The 16,899-nt window shown below is 42.8% G+C and overlaps 1 protein-coding gene across 3 annotated transcripts in view; it reads left to right on the forward strand.

Moving 5' to 3' along the window:
- Positions 1-2,046: 2,046 nt before the first annotated feature.
- LOC146383541 (uncharacterized) overlaps positions 2,047-16,899 on the forward strand; it is a 138,572-nt gene continuing 123,719 nt past the window's right edge. For 2 of the 3 annotated variants that reach the window (XR_014800770.1, XR_014800771.1), the window contains exons 1-2: positions 2,047-2,469; positions 2,567-2,995. Coding sequence is in view for 1 of the 3 variants with exons in the window: in XM_084934849.1 (XP_084790975.1) it covers positions 2,140-2,469; positions 2,567-2,845 (609 nt within the window). In the remaining 2 variants the exon portion in view is untranslated. Of the gene's footprint in view, positions 2,470-2,566; positions 8,142-16,899 lie in introns of those variants that run through there. The other variant, XM_084934849.1, reaches the window with a different exon arrangement.

Below are 16,899 nucleotides of genomic sequence, written 5' to 3' on the forward strand. Positions count from 1 at the left end.
AACGTAAATATCTAATCAACTAGTCACATGGCAGTAACTCAATACATTTAGATGTAGACATGGTCAAGGTGACCTGCTGAAATACAAACAGAGCATCAGAAGGGAAAGTGATTTAAGTGTAGAGATGGCATAGTTGTTCTTGCCAAATGGGCTGGTATTTCAGAAACTGCTTATCTAATGGAATTTTGCTCCACAACCACTTCTAGGAGTTTACATAGAAAGAAAAAAAAACAGCCAGTTAGCAGCAGTTCTTTGGAAGAAAATATCTTTTTGATATCAAAGGTCAGAAGAGAATGGTCACACTACTTCAAGCTGATAGGTAGGCAGTAGTATCTTAACACTAGAATTACTGACCCTTTTTTTTCCTGGTGCAAGTCCCTGCTACTCGATTTACTGACCCTGCGCAAATTTGCGTAAATTCCCCTGAACCTAACACCTCCTAGCACCCCGCTGAGAGGCCTTCAGCTCCATTGTTCTCCTGCTTTTGTTGTGCAAACCCTCCCCCAACCCCCAACCAGGAGAGATTCAGGAGACAAGAGAGAACCAGGAGAAGGTCTTTCCTTCCAATCGTTGTCAGACTCAACAACAAAGTACCTGCAGCCTACAATACACCATATTAGTAGTAGCTTTTATGTGCAGTATTACGCAATATTAGTTCTTGTCAATCCTTGTCACTACATTGCATGCCTGTCCATAAACATATATACACAGAGTTGTACATATATTTATGTTGCTTGAAGACGTTTCACCTCTCATCCGAGAAGCTTCTTCCGTTCTAAGAACTGAAGAACTTCAGTTCTAACTGACCTTAGAACTGAAGAAGCTTCTCGGATGAGAGGTGAAATGTCTTCAAGCAGCTTAAAGAAGTCCAGACGCTTTTCTTTGCAAGCTCCTTTGACTACAATGACCTGGATGACTGAGAACCTTCACAGACACACATATATTTATATATCCACACCTTACATAATATACATAAAGTCTAGTTATATATATATATATATATATATATATATATATATATATATATATAGTGGCTTGCAAAAGTATTCGGCCCCCTTGAACTTTCACACATTTTGTCACATTACAGCCACAAGCATGAATAAATTTTATTGGAATTCCACGTGAAAAACCAATACAAAGTGGTGTACACGTGAGAAGTGGAACGAAAATCATACATGATTCCAAACATTTTTTACAAATAAATAACTGAAAAGTGGGGTGTGCGTAATTATTCACAAATCACAAGATCACAAATCTTCCACTGCAGCACGTTGACAAAAGTTGTTGTTGGAGCTGGAAGTGAAGGAAGGGTGAACACAAATATCTTCCTGTAGATCTTCACATATATATTATGTGTCTGACAACTCTTTTTAAAAAAAAAAAAAAAAAAAGCTGCCTGTCAGCACACCAGACTGGCCTAACTTTAACCCGTAGCAAAAGCCAATACAGGTGCAGGTTTAATACAGGCTATCTGGGACTGTGTTTAACACTAGAATTACTGAGCCTTTTTTTTTTTCCTGGTGCAAGTCCCTACTACTAGATTTATTAGTCCTGCGCAAATTTGCGTAAATCCCCTGAACCTACCGGTAAGACCTCCTAGAATTACTGACTTTTTTATTTTCTGGTGGAAGTCCCGAGGTGTTAATCACCCCTGCTGAAATTTTCACAGGTCATCAGCTCGATTCTCCTCCTGTTTTTGTTGTGCAAACCACCCATTATCTTTGAGGCCTGGAACATTTGCATTTGTTCACTCAGAGTAGCTCAGATCCAAGGCAAGAGAAAAATCTGTGTTACAACCCTACAATGGAGCTGAAGGCCTCTCAGCAGGGTGCTAGGAGGTGTTAGGTTCAGGGAATTTACGCAAATTTACGCAGGGTTAGTAAATGTAGTAGTAGGGACTTACAGCAGGAAAAAAAAGGCTCAGTAATTCTAGTGCTAGCACCCCGCTGAGATTTTCACAGGCCTTCAGCTCCATTGTTCTCCTGCTTTTGTTGTGCAAAACACCCTCCTCCAACCAGGAGAGATTTGTGTATGTGTAGGAGTGGCATTGCTTGACTACAGCACAGTGCTGTGCATAAAAGCAGACCGACCAGGAGGGAGAATCATTTCTTCTTCGCATTTCTGAGAACGCACATCAGGATGGCCTCCGTATCACTGCCATGCAGGAAGAACCTCTCCGCACAACAGGCTTGGGCCTTGCTTCAGGAAATGGACGAAGCAGATTCTGATGGAGGAGAGGTTTCATTTGTCCAGCAGGCCACTGATACCTCCTCAGAAGAATCTGAAAAGGAGACGGAACAAGAACCCAACATGCCTCCTCGGAAGAGGCCCCGTGGTACTGGGAAGCCCAGCCAGAGCCACACGGCAAAAGATGGCACTGTGTGGGTTGAGGAGGACAATGGAATGCCCAGTGCAGTAGCAAATCGCTCGTGCTTCACTGCGCAAGCTGGACCCACAGAGTCTGCTAAGGTTTGTCATTGCCATATTACATATGATATTTATATAAACCCATTTAGAGTGAGGTTCATGTAAATTTACCATTCTCTATTTGTTTATCTTCCGACAGCGTAAAATTACAAGTGTGCTCCAAAGCTTCCTTTGCCTGTTAGACGTGGGAATGCTGCACACCATCAGAGAGTGTACGGTACATCAAGCCCGCAGAACAGAGCCGGACTGGAATTTGTCAGTTCATGAACTGATGGCATTCATTTCAATTCTGTTTGTCAGAGCAATCATGTGTCCCGTTGGTGCCATTGTGGATTGCTGGTCAGAAAGATTTCTGGTGCCAGTAATCAAAGAGACAATGCCCCAAGATAGATTCATTTCAATTATTCAACACCTTTGATTTGATGACAAGGACACGCGGGTGAAACGGGTGAAAACAGACAAATTTGCAGCGATCTCTGACATGTGGACATGCTTCAACGAGAACTGTGCTAAGAGTTTCACTCCAGGAGAACACGTGACCATAGATGAACAACTGTTCCCTACCAAGGTTCGTTGTCCATTCACACAGTATATCGCAACCAAGCCAGACAAATTTGGGATCAAGTTCTGGATGGCCACGGATTTGAACACCAAATATGTCATATAATAAGTTAAAAAAAAATATTGAGAAACGATGAGAGAAAGTCAGTTGGTAATGTGAGAAGAGCATGTGATATTTAATCAGAAAAAAAAAAAAAAAAACGAGGATTAATTTGTTAACTGTGCTACAAAATAGTTATTTTAGCTGTTTTAGAGCACTGGGGAAACTTCAACAATGTTCAAAAAGTTTCAAAAAGTAGCAGTTTGGAAAGGGAAGAAAAGTGGAATAGAACAGTGCTCTTTGTCTCCTTCATTCATTTTGTCCATAGAATGTAACATCCATCACAGTTCAGGGAGAAAGCTCCAAATCAGGACTCGCAGCTTCTCTTTTAACCCGTGTGCTTTTCTACCATAGCGTTCTCTCCATTTTTCAGTTTAATTTCTAGGGAGGCCAGTAGTTGAAGTGTACAAGCATGGACATGCATTTATTAGTATGACTTAAATCTGTGTTTTGAATAGGTCCATATGCATGTTAACCAGTTTTTTTATATAGCTGAGGTTAATAAGCTTTTCACTTGTGGCAAATTTTCAATACTTTTCCCAGCCATGATTTTAGTGGTGATTAGTTTTTGCAATTACATCATTATTAAGCGCATGAATGGAAGGTAAGCTAGGTTACTATCTGACACATTTTTTTCTTCTGTCTACTTCTCTCTTTGATGCTACAGCTTAATTGCACTGTGTGATAGATAGGGCATTCAAATAAAAAGAGTTCATAAGGGTAAAGTCTCTTTTGTTCATGATTCACTCAAAACCTAATTTTGCTTAGAGCTATTGGCAATTCTGTTACAGCTACAGTACTACAGTAAATATGGGCAGGGATACTATGTTTACCATTTTAGTTTCTTGAAGACAGTTCTTTAAAAGCCCAAAATGTCATCTGATATTAAAAGGTACAACACTGAAATCAGTCCAAAGCCAGACAAATCCTTTCAGGAACACAATAAAAATGTCATGACTACCCAACTAACACTCTGGATGTTTCAGTTTGGATCCAAACAGCTGTTGTACTGACATACACACCAACACTGTTCTTCCTGCATCTAGTCTAAAATATCATGACTGTGAAAAGTATAAACCTAATATTCAAGATTTGTGTATTTTGTTTACTGAAGGAAAAACACCCTTAAAATGCCATCATGCAACAATTTACAATTTGCCTTGGTTCCTTTATTATTGTAGTAATCTTATTACATTTTTTCCAGATTCACTTATTTTTGATCTGCCGTCCCTATAGCTATGGTCTGCTTTATGTTTAAACAGCTAACACTACGTGACTGTGGTTTGGGAAAAGATTGATCTCATAGCTGAAAGAAACACTGACTGTTAAAAGGAAATCTGAAGCAGACTGACATTGATTCCAAATTGCATGCTTTGCACACATAATCACCCTCCCAAACGTTCTGCCTAGTACCTTTTTTAGTTGTGGAAAAGTTTTTCTATTTTTGCTGTTAAAAAAGGGTAGCCAGTGGATGGGTAATGGCTGTCTTTTTCTGCAACATCTCTACTTACAATGTAGTGGTGAGAACTGAGAATGTTGCACAACACTGCATTTTTTTAAATGTTATTTTGTCAAATGACATGGAAAATAAATAAGTGAATAAAAAGGACATTTGAACTTCCTGAGAATCCCATTCAGGCAGGAGTTTATCTTGGCTTCTTGTCAGTTTCACAAGGGCTTGACCTCCCTACTCTTCTTTCTCATTAAAGTGATTTATGTTATTTTCCCTGATGTATATGCCACTGTCTGATTGAACTCACTGGTCCTGAGGTCCTGTTGTCCCTGAGTGATGTGTCTGTATACATGGAAAATTAGTTGTTTCTATGACTGCACCTCACAACTCTTTGCAGTTTACTTGATTCAGATTTTTTTTTTTTTTTTTGGTCTCAGCGATTCTATTTCCATCGTATTCTTCCGTAGACTTCATATCTATTACAGCCTTTTCTAATGCAACTGATGAGCAATACTGCCTCCAAAAAGTGAAAATGTATTGTGAATGCCCAGAAAGCATTGATTCTAGGGGATTTTTCTTTGTAAATTACAGAAAATTTTCAGCCAATTAACGCCACAAGGTCTTTCTATGAAGCATTAATAGTCAACAGTGTTGATGACAAAGTAGTTACCTGTGATGCTGCTAGGACTGCTGTGAGGACAGGAAAGATATCATCGTGAACACATTGAGTTGGTTACTGCCATTTACTACAAGCATTAAAACCTGGTGCAGGTTTCTAGTAAACTACAACTATAACTACAGTATAGTAAGAATTCATTTATTTTTTATTAAATGTATTCATTTAGGTTTCTCCATTACAAGAAAACTGTTGGCTATTGTTCTGAATAAAAGTCTTGGCCTTAAGAAAATGTCCCTATTCTGGCATTGTGCACCAAAGTGGAAACACAAAACATTTTCTGTGTGTTGTAATTCCTGCATCTATCTCCTCACCCTTAATACTTTCCACCCACAGTTGTTGTCTTTGTCTGTTGCCACCTGTCTCTAAGCCTTTTAGTTAGTGAAGTGTGTCATTGGACAACAGTGATGCTCATTAACATAATTCTATTGCATCCGTCATCATCCCACATGAAGTTGAGGAAAATTGGCTGTGTCGTGTGTGTGTTGTTGCATACGGCATCACCAGCAGTAACCATCAAAGACAGAGTCAGGCACAACACAGAGTCCATTAAGCATGTTGGCGTTGTCTTGATTTTCTCTTTATGATAGCAACAGTAATAATCACCTCACCGACACACACAATATTTTCTTTTTCTGATGTTTTTGCCTTATCATAACATATAAAATACAAGAGCAAAGAACCATTTCCACCATTGTATTTTTAACATGCATTCTATGTAAGCTCAAAAAAAGCTCATACCCACTGTGCAAAGTGACGTCGGAGTGATGTCTTTTGTATGAAATATTTGACTGTCCAGTTTTCGTCCAGTGAAGGGGCTGTTTGTAACACCAGGCAGCATCTTTTTTTTTTTTTTACGTCTACTGAGCATCTAGTGCCGACGTCCATAGGACCTTTGTGTAGAGAGTATTTATAGTCCACATGTGGTCTCTGAGAATGCATTTTCAACGTCAAACAAAGACTTAAACAATGTTTTTATACTGCTTCTAGAGGCTCTCTAGTCCCATGTTTCAAGAGGGTGGAGGAGATGTTTTCTATAGGCCACCAATTCATTTTTCTGCTGCTTTGTTTACATCTTTGTATTTGTCTCCAGTTATCATCTGCAGCTGAGACAGTCAAATGAAGATCTGCGTGTCTATCTGATGTCCAGCGTTTAGTGGGTAGTCGATGGATTTAGTTTTCCTATAAACTTGTTTATCATTACTAATATGTAAAATGAAAATCTGATCCCAAATTTTCAAGTTTGTAAATGAAAATAAAATACACCGGTGAACCATACATTTTACATGATCTCAGAAGATTAACAAGCGCCAAAAAAGTATCTCGAAAAGGTCTCAGCTTTCAGCGGTAGGGGACAATGCAAAGATCACTGCAAGACCACACTGAAAAAGATGGTGAAAAAGAACTTCAGGGTGACAGCAAAGAACCTGCCCAAATCCCTATAACTTGCAAAAACTAGTGTTCATATGTTCACTCTTACAATGCCGAATAGGTCTCTATATATACAAACCTATTATGATGTAGTACAAGTGCACAATGGCTTTGTAGTAAAATGCTTGTATTTCTTGGCTATTTGGATCTGTAATCTGAATTGGATGGCATTTAGTCATTGCATTTGGTGGCACTGAATTGAGTCTTCGGATTGAGCAGTAAATAAAGCCAAATTATAATGAAAAAAGTAACTTTTCTAAACAAAATCATCTCATTATTTTCAGTCTTCTCTATTCATCAGATGGTGATTGCAATCATGCAGTTTCTATTTATTTTTTTTCTATGAAAATTATTCATTGCTCTCTATTGTTTGTTCTTTATTAAGATGAGGACTTGCCAATTTGGCTGCCAAGTGGTACAACTTTCTTTTAGAAAGACATCTGAGAGAACCCTCAAGTCAAACAGTAGATCTCTTCAAATATTAAAGCTTTATTTTTGTTTTGCTTGTCAGAAGCCAGAAATGCATTGACAGTTGTCAGATTAAAAAGTGCTGGTGTCATGGTCCGGGTGAGTGCTGGGTTTTCCTGCGTGCCAGTAAATCCATCACTGGGCAGAGTCACCACACCCCTCGTTTGTGGCACCTGTATGTAATTTGCTGGGAGGTTCTTAAGACCAGCGTTCTCAAACATTCCTCGCCAGATGACCCATACTCCGGAACAGTAGGAGGCGGTAATGCTCCTTTACATTGGTTGCCAACCGCCGTTAAACACGAAGAAGAAGAAGAAGAGATTCCTCGCTGGAACGTCAGCTAACCCACCTTCACAGTGGATTGGATCTTGCCGCCTGTAACCACTCAACTCCCCGTCGCTGGCCTGCTACTATTCTCGGCGCTATTCACCTGCCTGCCTCCCTGCCCTACACTTCACAGTGAGTGTACATGAACTGGTTTAGCCTCACTCGGACCACTAATCCCCTCCTAGCCTTGCCGTCAACCAGACAAGTAAGACTATGTATTTTGTTGCCACCACTTCTTGGACTGCTGCGTGGGGCACACATTGACTCTACACTCCTTTCATTACAGTGACTCAGAGAAACCCTGTGACCCTGTACCTTGTATGCCTGCTCCGGAAAATCCCAAATAACACGCCCAGCCCGATAAAGAGACTATTTCCTTTGGACTTTGCTGCTGCACACGCAGTGTGATTCTTGTTTATTGGTTTAACAATTATTTTGGAGATGGTCTAGCCAAGACTTGTTTACTTTCTCAGCATTCCTGGTAACAGCTTATCTGTTAGCCCTTGCTAAATGACAGTGTGTTTGTAGCTACAGATTCTTAGTACCATAATCAGAAACTTTATGTTAGTAGGTAGCCAATGTTCAGAGGTCTATGTTTTCCCTCTCGCCTTTAGTTCACATATAGCATTTTTGTTTCTTTTACCTCCTTCATGGTGTGCCATTTTTTGAGTGCCAAATAAATTGTTCGTTTGCACTATACCTCCGAGCCTCCGTGTGGTGTCTGCATTTGATTCCACTTACCTGTGTCTGGCTGCCCGGTCGTGACAGTACGTTCCGGCCATCGACATGGACACAGCGGACCCCACTCGGACCGCTATCGCCAAGCAAGGAGCCATTTTAGGAGCCCATGAACAATCCTTACAGGCGCTAATGGCCCAGGTACAATCACTCACTGATCAACAGACTAGGTTACAGGCAACTATTCAGGCTTTACAGATTAAAGATGAGACAGATTCTGAGGCGGACCCCAACACAGTCGCTCACGCTTCCGCTCCACCTCCGCCTCAGCCGCCGTTCACCGCAAACTTTTATTAATGATACCAGCCGCATCTCCTTTCTGGTGGGAAAGCTGCGTGGTCGTGCCTTGCGGCGGGCGGAGGCATATGTGGCTAGCAATGCTTTGCAGAACTGCAGCTATGACGACTTTCTGGATGCATTCAAAAAGACCTTCGCGTACCCGATCTCGGAGCGCAGTACTGCTTTAAGGTTGCTCAGCCTCCGCCAGGGCCGGAGAAGTATCGCTGATTATCTCATTGATTTCCGCACAGCCGCGGTAGATCGCGGGTTGGGCCGACCAAGCCCTTCAGGGGATTTTCCTTCAGTCATTAAATGATAACATGAAGGATCAGCTTGCGTCACGGGATGAGCCCACCTCGTTCGAGGCTTTAGCCTCACTCGCTCTCCGTATAGACAACCGGCTAAGAGAGAGGGAGAGAGAGAAGAGTTACAAGACACAGCGCAAATCTCCGCGAATGTTCCCAAGCACTAATTACTCTCCTTCCCCGCCTGTTGTGGCTCAGTTGCCTGTCACCTCTGCCGTCTCCCCGGGAGACAATTCCAAGCCAGAGCCTATGCAGATTGGTTGGTCACAGCTTACCCCAGAGGAGAGGGAGCGTCGGCGGCGTTTGCAGGCCTGTTTTTACTCTGGGTCACTTGAACACCTCATCATGTCCTGCCCCAAAAAAGGAAAAGAGGCCGCCCGCTCGTAGGGGTACGAGTGGGTGGTACACATGTGATCCAAAAGCCCCGTTTTGTGCTTCCGGTGACCATTGAAAACAAACAATCTACACATTCATTCCCAGCACTCGTTGATTCCAGTTCAGAACAAAATCTCATTGACATACAACTTTGCCTCTCATCAGTGTTGATCCCCCAATCCCAGCCAAAGCCCTTAACAATCAGACTTTTGCACAAATCACACTGAACCTGTTAGCCTAGTTACCTCCGGCAACCATCGTGAGCGCATAACCTTTTTTGCCCTTAGTACACCTGACACACCGATAACCCTCGGGTTTACCTGGCTAAGGCTACACAACCCACATTTAGACTGGGAGGGTCAGAAAGTAATCAGTTGGAGCCCTTTTTGTCATGCTAACTGCCTGACTTCTGCGTGTCCTCCTGGTAGGAGTGCCACCTGTGATGAGAAAGAAGAGTTCCCTGACCTAGCCAAGGTCCCTGCAGTGTATCATGATTTAAAGGCGGTGTTTAGCAAAAGCAAAGCTCAGTCTCTACCCCCCCCCATAGACCGTATGATTGCGCTATAGACCTCCTTCCTGGTGTGCCGCTGCCCTCAAGTCGCCTGTACAACATGTCCAAGCCTGAACGTCTAGCCATGGAGAAATACATATGTGAGTCCTTAGCAGCAGGAATCATATGGCCCTCTTCTTCTCCGGTAGGGGCAGGGTTTTTTTTCGTTGACAAAAAAGATGGGTCTCTGCGTCCATGTATTGATTTTTGGGGCCTCAATGATGTGACTATTAAGAATAAGTATCCTTTGCCTTTGATTGCCTCAGCTTTTGAGGCACTCCAGGGTGCCACCATCTTTACTAAGCTTGACCTTAGGAATGCTTATCATCTAGTACGCATCAGAGAAGGAGATGAATGGAAGACAGCATTTAATACTCCACTTGGGCATTTTGAGTACTTAGTCATGCCGTTTGGCTTAACTAATGCCCCCGCTGTTTTCCAGACCCTAGTTACTGATGTCCTGCGGGACTTTTTGGACCGTTTTGTGTTCGTCTATCTAGATGACATCTTGATTTTTTCTAAGACACTAGAAGAACACCAGTCACATGTCCGAGCAGTGCTGCAACGCTTGTTGGAAAACAGGCTTTATGTAAAGGCGGAGAAATGTGAATTTCACTCACAGACTGTGTCATTCTTGGGCTATGTACTGGCAGGGGGGCAGGTGAAGACTGACCCAGCAAAGGTTAAGGCAGTGACAGAGTGGCCGACGCCCACCACCCGCAGACCTTTACAGCGCTTCTTAGGCTTTGCAAATTTCTACAGACGGTTTATCCGTAACTACAGTGTGGTGGCTTCTCCACTCACTCGCGTGACCTCCACCAAGCTCCCTTTTCACTGGACCCCTGAGGCGGAGGCAGCTTTCAACAAGCTCAAGACCTTGTTTACCACTGCGCCTGTTCTTATTCAGGCCGATCCCACTCTGCCATTCGTCGTAGAGGTGGATGCCTCTGATGTGGGAGTGGGGGCGGTCCTGTCCCAGCGCTCCGGACCCTCAGCTAAGTTGCAGCCCTGTGCCTTTTTCTCTCGCCGCCTCTCACCTGCGGAAAGGAATTATGATATAGGAGACCGTGAACTGTTAGCTGTCAAGCTCGCCTTGGAGGAATAGCGCCATTTGTTGGAAGGTGCTGAACATCCATTTACTGTATGGACAGACCATAAGAATTTAACTTGCCTGCAAAAGGCCAAAAGAATGAATGCACGGCAGGCGCGCTGGTCCCTATTTTTTGCACGATTTAACTTCTCTATCTCTTATCGACCAGGCTCCCGAAATGTCAAGCCGGATGCACTCTCTCGACAGTTTGACGCAAGAGAAGACCCACCTGAGCCTCCTTCGATCCTCCTAGCTGCAGTATTGGTGCTGTCACTTGGGAGGTTCAGGACGTCATTGATCGTGCGCTCCTGACATAACCAGATCCAGGTACAGGTCCAGCTGACCGTCGTTTTGTACCCCGAACCGCTCGAGCGAAGGTTCTGGACTGGGCCCACACGGCAAAGTTCACCTGCCATCCGGGGCAAGGTAGGATGACCACGTTGCTTAAGAGACATTTTTGGTGGGATACACTTGACAGAGATGTTAGAGAGTATGTAGCCGCTTGCACTGTGTGTGCTCGCAACAAGACCCGCAACCAGCGCCCGTCCGGGCTGCTACAACCCCTGCCAGAAATAGTGTCTGACAGGGGCCCCCAGTTCTCGTCTCATTTGTGGAATGCATTTTGCGAGGCCTTGGGGGCTTAGCCCTGCTTAAGTTCCGGTTACCACCCACAGACGACTGGTCAAACTGAGCGGCTTAACCAAGAGTTAGAAGCAACACTCCGCTGTGTCACTGCCCACAACCCTGCCACCTGGGCTTCGTTCCTCCCATGGGTGGAGTATGCACACAACTCGCTAACTTCCTCTGCCACTAATCTCTCTCCTTTCGAAGCCTCCTTAGGATAGCAGCCACCACTGTTTCCTGAGCAGGAGATTGAGCTGGCTGTGCCATCAGTCCAGCACCATGTTCAGCGCTGCCGACGGACTTGGATTCGTACAAGGGAAGTGCTGTTACGAACTGTGGCCCGGCAACGTCATCAGGCCAACCAGCGACGTGCACCAGCTCCGGAATACGCCCCTGGTCAAAAGGTATGGCTGGCAGCTAAGGATATTCCCCTCCGGGCCATGTCACGCAAACTGTCTCCTCGCTACATTGGGCGATCAAAGTTTGAGGTGATCAAAGTTGTCAGTCCGACTGCTCTGAAACTCGCCCTTCCTCCCTCCTTGAGGATCCACCCAGTGTTCCATGTTTCTCAGGTGAAACCAGTCGTGACGAGTCCTCTGTGCCCTCCATCCAACCCCCCGCCTCCCGCCCAGCTCATTGACGACCATCCGGCCTTCTCGGTCTGGCGGATTCTGGACGTTCGGCGGCGGGGCAGGGGTCAGCAGTTCCTGGTCGACTGGGAAGGCTATGGGCCAGAGGACCCTTCTTTGATCTCTGATTTTTTCAGGTCCCATCGTGGGTTGGGGCCGCTCGGCCGCCGGGAGGCGACCCTTGAGGGGGGGGTACTGTCATGGTCCGGATGAGTGCTGGGTTTTCCTGCGTGCCAGTAAATCCATCACTGGGCAGAGTCACCACACCCCTCGTTTGTGGCACCTGTATGTAATTTGCTGGGAGGCTCTTAAGACCAGCGTTCTCAAACATTCCTCGCCGGAACGTCAGCTAACCCACCTTCACAGTGGATTGGATCTTGCCGCCTGTAACCACTCAACTCCCCGTCGCTGGCCTGCTACTATTCTCGGCGCTATTCACCTGCCTGCCTCCCTGCCCTACACTTCACAGTGAGTGTACACGAACTGGTTTAGCCTCACTCGGACCACTAATCCCCTCCTAGCCTTGCCGTCAACCAGACAAGTAAGACTATGTATTTTGTTGCCACCACTTCTTGAACTGCTGCGTGGGGCACACATTGACTCTACACTCCTTTCATTACAGTGACTCAGAGAAACCCTGTGACCCTGTACCTTGTATGCCTGCTCCGGAAAATCCCAAATAACGCGCCCATTCCGATAAAGAGACTATTTCCTTTGGACTTTGCTGCTGCACACGCAGTGTGATTCTTGTTTATTGGTTTAACAATTATTTTGGAGATGGTCTAGCCAAGACTTGTTTACTTTCTCAGCATTCCTGGTAAGAGCTTATCTGCTAGCCCTTGCTAATCACAGTGTGTTTGTAGCTACAGATTCTTAGTACCATAATCAGAAACTTTATGTTAGTAGGTAGCCAATGTTCAGAGGTCTATGTTTTCCCTCTCGCCTTTAGTTCACATATAGCATTTTTGTTTCTTTTACCTCCTTCATGGTGTGCCATTTTTTGAGTGCCAAATAAATTGTTCGTTTGCACTATACCTCCGAGCCTCCGTGTGGTGTCTGCATTTGAGTCCACTTACCTGTGTCTGGCCGCCTGGTCGTGACAGCAGGAGGAGCACACTCATAGATTAATGCATAGGCTTAGACTTCTCTTTTAATAATTAGAAATGTGAATTTGCATGACTACTACACACAGTAATTATTAATTAATCATATCTTTTACTACACTTTTACTGATAATGTTAATACATTATATTATTATGTGTTAGTGTTAAGCTTCCAGCATTTAATCTGTGCCTAAACTATCAATGAGTGCAGCACAGACTGCATATCCTATGCTCACAGTGTGATTTAAATTTACTGCTCACTGAAGCTCAAATGTCCTCTTTAACATCTCTCTTTCACCTTAACAACAGGAGTGTAAATGAGCAATCTGTTCTGACGTCTAAGTGTAGAGCAGCAAAATGGATGGCCACTACAGACTTAAGCAGTGAAGTGACTTATCATAGTCAAGACTTAATGCGTATTTTTGTCACAGTAAAGTTAAGGCTTATCCCTGGTTGCTGCACTGCTTTTGGATGTGTTTTGTGATTTTTTTTTTTTTGTTGTTGTTTGTTTGTTTGTTTGTTTGTTTGTTTTAATCAGTGAGTTTAGTGCAAATGAACTAAATAATTGCTTAGAATTTCCAGGGTGCATTTTTAAATGCAAGTCATTGCTTAATTCATTACCCCCAATGGTCAGTTATTTCCATTAAATTAAATTCGAATGTTTATGGTAACATATTATTTTCACTGAAAGAAAAGTTAACGACCTAGTTAAGTAAAGTTTTTTTTTTGAGGGGGGGGGGATTTAAGTCTTTTAGCACTTAGTGACCCTATACATTTTTAACCCTGCCATCAAATAACTTGAGAAGTTTTAACTTCTACTTTTGAAATTAGATTTTATTTAATCTCATAGACACACAGGCTGAAGCGTAATTGTCCGCAACACTACACAAGTGGCTGACAGAAACAATTACACAAGGAGGCTAAAGGTACAAGGGATAACAAGGAAAAAGAAAAGAAAGGGAACAAGAAGACAGGAGGAAATATGCCAAAAGAATAGACCAGATGTCCCAGACACAAACTGGATGGAGTCAATGTGGGAAACTCATCATAATACAGTAGTGTTGTGGATAAACATGCAGACAGACTGTGGCTTATTGGCAGTTGTGGCCCACCCACAAATATGAGTCCCACAGATATCAGTGGGATAAAAGTTTCTCAGCATATAATTTTCTGCATATTAAAAATGCCATTTATTGTAATGTTGTTTGGCAATAAGAGAAGTGTGGCTGGGTATAATTTTCTCCCACATCACAGATTTCTATTGGGATAATGGTCTCTTACTGGCAGGCCACTGCAGCATTTACCAGACTGGAAAACCAACCAGTTCAAATCTGTGAAGTTGCATCAAGCCCCAAATATACTTATAAAATCATTAAGGTCATTTTGTTGCATGCAGTTATTAGCCCTTTAAAGCCCAGCGTATCATATCCTATACATGTGTTTTTGTGAGTTTTTGAGACTTCTACATCATCAGTGCGACTTTTTTTACCCTCAAAAATTATATAAATGGCATGACACATTTTTAACGACTTAATTGCAAAAATAAGGCTTATGTAGCAAATGTGATACAAATTAAAACTCATATATGCAGATTAAAATTTGATATGTTCTTATATCCAGTCCAAAGAATCCAAAGTTAGAGGTAAGGTAAAACTCAAAAAAGTATTCATAAAAACTCATGCAGTGTTGGAGTAATTTTAGTAGGCCAGCCACTTCTGGGAAGGTCCACCACTATATTCAAGTTTTCTCCATTTGTGGATAATTTTTTCACTGGAGTTAATTATGACAGCTGTTTCTTTAGATAATGGAATGATGTGCGGAGGCGGCACACTGTCTTGGTATATTTCATACTTGAGGCTGACTTATGCGATTGCCTTCAAGTTGGCCTCCAGTGTTGTCTTCTACAGTCCCACTGAGCTCCTGATGAAAGTTATTAGTGCTCTATTAGCCTTACACAGTGGCAAGCATTCCCGTATCCATCTGTGCAGTATTGAGTCACAGACTTGTAGTTAATCCAGGCTGTTTCAGAGTCCTAGTGTACTGCTCTATCAGCCAGGAGATAGTGCTAGTTAGTGTTATTTCCAGTTTCTAAGCTGCACTTATATATATCATATGCCTACTCAACTTGGTTGCTATGCCTTAGAGGAGTTTCCATGTTGTGGAAAGGAAAGTAATATACCAGTGCATAGTTAGTCGTAAAATTGTGGGTATCCTTAATGATCAGGATTATTCTGCCCTGAGTTAGAATATTCAGTAAGTACCTGCCGTTAGCAGCCCCCTTATTTGTACTGGCAGGAACTCACTGAGTGCGGTTAGCTTTGTCAGCCTGTTAGCATAAATCATGCCAGGCCCTGGTGCTGTATAGCTCTTCATTCCGGAAACTCGTTGTTGGATGTCTTCCTTTGTGATGTTTCTGTAGCAGCAGTCTGCTTTTATGCCCACCAGCCTCTTTCTCCCAGATGTTCTTCAAGTATTGTTCAATTTCAGCTCTGAGTAGATCAGCCTATTATTCCCTTGTAGCTGAGAGTACACCCCGGGTGGTATTTTTGGTAAACAGCACATTCTCTTGGCCTCTGCCTCTCTGGTATATTCTTCTGCCTACTGGCCAGAGCTGTGAGCCTTTGTTTGGCAGTTTCTTGAGCTTCAGTTACGAATATTTGTTTTCATCCTGGACCTGTCTCTCATGATGCCCTTCTGCACCTCAGTAAACTCACTATCTATTTTCGTTATTTTGGCTTCTTCTCCATGGGTGGCCTCTACATGCATCTTTGATTCTAACCCTAAGTGCCCCTAGGATTATTGTATCAATGAGGGTGTAAGTAAGCATCCATTAGTTTTGGATCTTCCTACAATTGGTTATTCAAAGAGCTGTCGTTTTTGGATCTATGGTCAACAGTATTTTTTTTAATTTATTTTTTTTGGCTTTGGTATCAAACCACCAGTCCTTCGATTAATCAACAACCCACTACTCCACCTGAGGTAAAACTGCCCCCAAAGAGTTAATTTGTGAGAAGCAGGTGACATCTTACAAAATACATTTTACTGACAGCACTGTCTGTGAAAGGCATGTAGAATTTATGGACTGTGCTTTCACCAATGTGCTTTCACCAAGGAATTTCACAAATACTGCTGGAAAACATCTAAACAATATGTTTGCCACATTGGTGGGATCAAGGTCAGTGTGCTCTGAACAATGTAAGTCATCGTGTAAATGCAAGAAACAAAAGCAAAGCCAAAAAATATATATTGTGATGTGTTAAATTACTTGAGAAATCCCTATGCTGTTCACATAATTTCCTGTTTAACAGCTTGTTTGTCTTTTTACAAACCAGCCAAACCACAAGACTCACTGTTTTCTATCAAGCATGCAGATATTGTATTGTTTACAGTCCTAATGGTGCAGTTGTTTTCAGTCTAGATTTCCTCTGACAGCAGAATACAAAATGTGACAAGGATTTGAGTGACTATACTACACAGATCTCAAGGAAGATATATTTTCCAGATGAGTACCAGTCTTGATAAAACATTCTAGTGGTAAAAGCATTTTGTCCCCAAATAATTGAGGAGATCATCAGAATTTAAAAATGGATCAAAATGTTTTAAAATGATGAGCAAATATAATTTCATAACAGACAACTGAAAAGAGAAGCAGTAAACAGGCGGGTCAGTGGGGCAGAAAACAGAACGTTACAGGTATTTTTATTCTCACTTGGGTGCTTAACTGACATAAGCTGTATAATCCTAAAACAATGCTCAACTCCCC

This window comes from Perissodus microlepis, chromosome 7 (genome assembly GCF_051167445.1).
Source record: "Perissodus microlepis isolate ML-2025 ecotype Zambia chromosome 7, ASM5116744v1, whole genome shotgun sequence".
Classification (NCBI taxonomy): Eukaryota; Metazoa; Chordata; class Actinopteri; order Cichliformes; family Cichlidae; genus Perissodus; species Perissodus microlepis.